The sequence below is a fragment of the Bison bison genome, unplaced genomic scaffold (assembly GCF_000754665.1).
Source record: "Bison bison bison isolate TAMUID 2011002044 unplaced genomic scaffold, Bison_UMD1.0 scf7180017864167, whole genome shotgun sequence".
NCBI lineage: Eukaryota > Metazoa > Chordata > Mammalia > Artiodactyla > Bovidae > Bison > Bison bison.
In genome coordinates, this window is record NW_011494739.1 from 2930521 (window position 1) to 2935502 (window position 4982).

Sequence of the window (4982 nt, forward strand, 5' to 3'; positions counted from 1 at the left end):
GAACCCCAGCGGCCACCTATGCCTCCAGAGCAGGGTGGGGCGGGGCTGGGAGGACCGCTGCCTCATTCGGTTTGGAGGCTGCTGCTCTGGATATCTGGGTATCATTTAATTTCATTCCTGGGGTCGCCATGACGCATGTCATTGTCCCTACCCCCAACCCCTGCCTTGCCAGCTTTTGAGGTATGCCTGTGCCCCTGCATGTTCTAAAAATATAAGGAAATGGCCTCCACTTCAAAATCCATAACCGGAGCTGGCTGACCCAGATCCTGTCCTTGAGAAGAGCTCTGTCTGTGAGGTCTGTCATGAGAGCTGAAGCAATCCTTTGATGAAAAAGCACTCTGCGTGGAGAAGTTTTGTCTTCTGAACCCAATATTATTGTTTTTGTTTCTCTCAAACCGTTCCAGGCCTTGTAGACGCTCAATAAATGTTAATGGACACCCTACATAGTAAATAATTTCTCTGCAAACCCCCAATGCTTTATTTATGGCCTAGGAACTAACCCTCCCCCTATATCTGTTCAGATCTCAGGGATAAACCTTGATTCCAAAAGTAAATATATCATAGCTTCTGTTCCCATTTATTTCACACCCACTGTCTTATAGAGTCTAGCCTGGTTGTCGTGCATAAGATAACACCCGTTTGTTTTCTTACAGTCAAGGAGGTCAGAAGCCCATGAGGTCTCATAGGTGCTAACCTCAGTGCATCGCAGAGCTGGGTCCTTCCAACTGCTCTGGTGGTGGTGGTTTAGTCGTGTCTGACTCTTGTGACCCCATGGACTCTATGTAGCCCACCAGGCTCCTCTCTGTCTATGAGATTTTCCAGGCAAGGATATTGGAGTGGGTTGCCATTTCCTTCTCCAGAGGATCTTCCTGACCCAGGGATTGAACCTGGGTCTTCTGCATTGCAGGCAGATTCTTTACTATCTGAGTCGCCAGGAAAGTCATTTCCTGTCTTTTCCAGCTTCTAGAGCTGCCTGCATCCCTTGGCTTGCCCCTTTCCTCCATCTTCAGAGGGAGTAGCACCAGCCTCTGCAAATCTGACTCTGCTTCTCTCCTCATGTCAGCTTCTCTGACCCTGCTGGCTCCCTCCCTTCGCTTACAAGGACCCTTGTGATCACATTGGTCCCACTCAGAAGATCCAGGATGATTTACCCATCTTAGGATCTTTAACTGAATCCTACCTGCAAAATCCTTTTGTCACATAAGGTAACATATTCACAGGTTTCAGGGCCTAGGAACTAGACATCTTTGGGGCCATCATTTTGCCCATCACATGTGGTACCCAGCCCTTCAGTGCACTCAGTGGCGTAGCGGGCATTAGCCTCAGCTGATGAAGAAAGAGAGGAACTCATCTCTCATTGGATAAGAAAGAGCAGAACATCGCATGATTCTGAAGGTGGTGATGTGGTGATGACCACTCACATCCTTGCTCCTGCCCTCAAGTGTCTCCCTTTCTTTGGTTTGTGTGCAGGACCCCAGCAAAATCACTGTGACCACAGGCAGCAATATCAAGGGCACAGAGGAGGAGAAGCTAAGCAAGTCGCAGCAGCTGAAAAAGATTTTTCAAGAATATGGTGCCGTGGCAGTGTCACTGCACATTGGAATCTCATTAATCTCCTTGGGAATGTTTTACATGGTTATTTCAAGGTAAGATTGGGACAGTAGTAGGTATTCGTTTTTTGCTTTCATGTAAGAGTCTTTGAGCGGAGAAGGCAATGGCACCCCACTCCAGTACTCTTGCCTGGAAAATCCCATGGATGGAGGAGCCTGGTAGGCTGCAGTCCATGGGGTCGCTAAGAGTCGTACACGACAGTGACTTCACTTTCACTTTTTCACTTTCATGCATTGGAGAAGGAAATGGCAACCCACTCCAGTGTTCTTGCCTGGAGAATCCCAGGGACGGGGGAGCCTGGTGGGCTGACGTCTATGGGGTCGCGCAGAGTCGGACACGACTGAAGTGACTTAGCAGCAGCAAGAGTCTGCGAGAGTAAGAACTTTCTTCCTAAGACTTAGTATTCATCTAGCTACTTTTACTTACATTTTAAAAAAATAGTGTAAATCTCATAGCCAAATTGAGTGCTTAACTTAGTCCCTTGCTGTAGTAAATATCTTTTGTGTTTCTGTGTTTGTCTGTCTGTCTCTCTCCCCTCCAGTGGTGTGGACATGTCAGCCGTCCTGCTTAAACTCGGCTTTAGAGAGTCACTGGTCCAGTCGAAAATGGCGGCCGGCACAAGCACCTTTGTGGTGGCCTACGCCATCCACAAGCTGTTCGCGCCCGTGAGGATCAGCATTACCTTAGTGTCTGTGCCCTTGATTGTCAGATACTTTCGGAAAGTGGGAATTTTTAAACCTCCAGCGGCAAAGCCTTGATGAACTCTTCAACTGTGGGCCTGAAAACCTATTTCTTGTAAATGACACATGCTAGATTGGTTTTAGGATGTAGGTTTTGTGGTGGGTGGGTAGCAGGGGCTAATTGTTGCATTCTCACAAATAGGATTTACTTTTGCCAGCAAAAATTCAGGGTTTCAAATCATTGTAGTTTTTCTGCTTTAAAGTTTGGGTAATGCTATTCATCACAGGGCTTGTCTGCATATTCTAAAAATGTCAGCAGAACACCACCAATGAGTTGTCATGTCAGACAAAACTGCCAGCCAGGAAGTGTTCCTTCCAGAAGACCATTGGTGAGGGTCTGCCTGCAAGAGCCTCAGGGGTTCATCTTTGCTCAAATTCTTGAAGGGTAGTGATTCATTAAGCTGATTTTTAAAATTTCCCTTCCTCCCATACTTGTCAGGCTGCTGCTGCTGCTGCTGCTAAGTCACTTCAGTCGTGTCCAACTCTTAGCGACCCCATGGACTGCAGCCTACCAGGCTCCTCCATCCATGGGATTTTCCAGGCAAGAGTCCTGGAGTGGGGTGCCGTTGCCTTCTCTGACTTGTCAGGCTGCCTGCAGTTTAATATGCAGTATTGTGCAAAACAGAGTCCAGTGCTACAATTAATGCAGCAGAATTGAGGACTTCCCAATATGTAATCAGGATCTAAATTAGCATCAACACTTTGACATTCATTACACTTGTTTGGGCAAAGAAAACAAATAAGTATTTCTGGTATGTTTCATTGATTCCCAAACATCTTCAAATCTGGACATGTAGAGCCTGCCTCAGCTGGTTTTTCACAAATTTCATTAAAGTAGGTCAGAATCATTTGTCTCTTTAGGTAAAAACTGGAAACTTTGTCCAATAGTAATGGCATCAGTTGGCTCCACTGCATGTATATGGAAAGCTGAGACAATCTTGGCCTAACTCACTCTGTCTCAGACTTCAGACATTCCAGAATCACTGTCACAATGTTTACACTGAGTTGCTACTTCTATTTTTTAATTGAGTTAAAATTATGTGTGTAAAAAAAGATTTTGTATCACTCTCTAAAAAAGGAAAGTTACAAAAAAAAAAAGGAAAGTTACTAGCAGTTTCTGTAAATAAGAGGCCACTACAAAATATATAACACAGTAATAATACAAGCCGGGGAGGGACTGAGCCAGTTTACCAGATAAAGGGCGTGTGACCTGAGACCCCCACATTCTCTGTTAGGGACATTTAAGAATAGAAATCGAAGCACACGCACTCAAATTGAGACTTTCTCTGCGGAATAGTCAGAAGCAGGCAACAGAGAAGGAATGTCTTCCGGTAGGCTTCAGCGTCACTGACAGCCGCCCCGCCCCGGGCCGGGCTCCTGCAGGGCACCTGCTCCACACCCGGGAACCCCACTGTAACCCATCTGCCCCTCTGCCATGGATGAGGGGTTATGTTTATCTTTCTGGCTCCCAGATTTACTTTTTATTTTAGTTTTTTGGTTTGATTAACTACACTTGTGACAATCAGAAAACTGAAGCAACTGTAAACTGATCCTCCTGGTTTTACTGAGCTCGGACTATTGACATTTTCCTAATTAGACCTTAGTAATACACATCAATCGGTTATTTCAGTTAACTTTTAAAAGTATCTTCGTGGGACAGATTCTCCACTTGCAAGATCTTTAAAGTGCATCGGGTATTTTCTCCCCTTTTAAAGCAATTAGCCCGTTGCCAAAAAGTTTTAGCCATTTAAAGTTGGAACTGTCTTTCTGGGGTCTAATTCCAAGGACCATGGACACAGCAGAACAAGATGAAGGCACCAGGGCTAGGTAATTCCTTGTGAGGCAGGACCAGCACTTCTGTGTTGCTGTCTCTATGGCAACAGTTAGCTTTGGGCTCCTAACCACCTTCCACACCGGCCTCCCAACCCATTCAGATCCTGAGTAATGCCTATGCAAAAAAGCCCACAGGGATTCCTCCAAGTTTAAGGGCTTAAATCTCAAACTTTGATTCTGTGTTTGGAGAAATGAGAGTGGACTGAAAGGGCAAGCAATAAATTATCATACCAAATAGCCATAGCGTTCGCTTCTAAGCCCCAATGCCACTCCACTCCTGTGGCCAGTGGTCAAAACAGAACAGAGTTAACTAGAGAGGAGAGAAAGTCAAAGGATCAGGGAACTAGAGCATTATGTGAATTCACCAGCAAGATGTACAGATCACTTGTATTTTGTTTGTATGGAACTAGGGGAATAGAACTGATGATCTATTTTAGAAATGTAAGCCATTGTTCACCTCTAATTTTTTAATCTGACAAAATGAGCAGCTTAAGTTCCATGAAACGAATAAACGTCTTTATAAAGTTTGTGAAGAACCTGTTATTCCTCTTGTGGTAAGCCATCCCTGCTGCCAGTGACAAGCCAGCACTGCGTGTGACTAGTTTGCTAATGTGGCCCCGTTGCAGTGAGCTCTTTTCTGGGCCTGTGTGGGATTGTCTCGGGGAAATGTGGCTTAGCTAATAGCCCTGATGGGGTTAGTCATGTCATGTTGACCACGGCTGGGGTAGATGGATGAACTACTACTTTGGGATATAAAGCTCAAGACTATGGGAACTGGAAGTTCCTTTGTCCTAAGGC

At 45.4% G+C, this 4982-nt stretch overlaps 1 protein-coding gene across 1 annotated transcript in view; it reads left to right on the forward strand.

The window, feature by feature from the left end:
- Positions 1–4711, forward strand: part of FAM210B (family with sequence similarity 210, member B) — a 10218-nt gene extending 5507 nt beyond the window's left edge. Inside the window, exons 2-3 of the mRNA XM_010841803.1 lie at positions 1471–1646; positions 2153–4711. Coding sequence (XP_010840105.1) covers positions 1471–1646; positions 2153–2369 — 393 coding nt within the window. The 3' untranslated portion in view covers positions 2370–4711. The remainder of the gene's footprint in view (positions 1–1470; positions 1647–2152) is intronic.
- Positions 4712–4982: the final 271 nt, after the last annotated feature.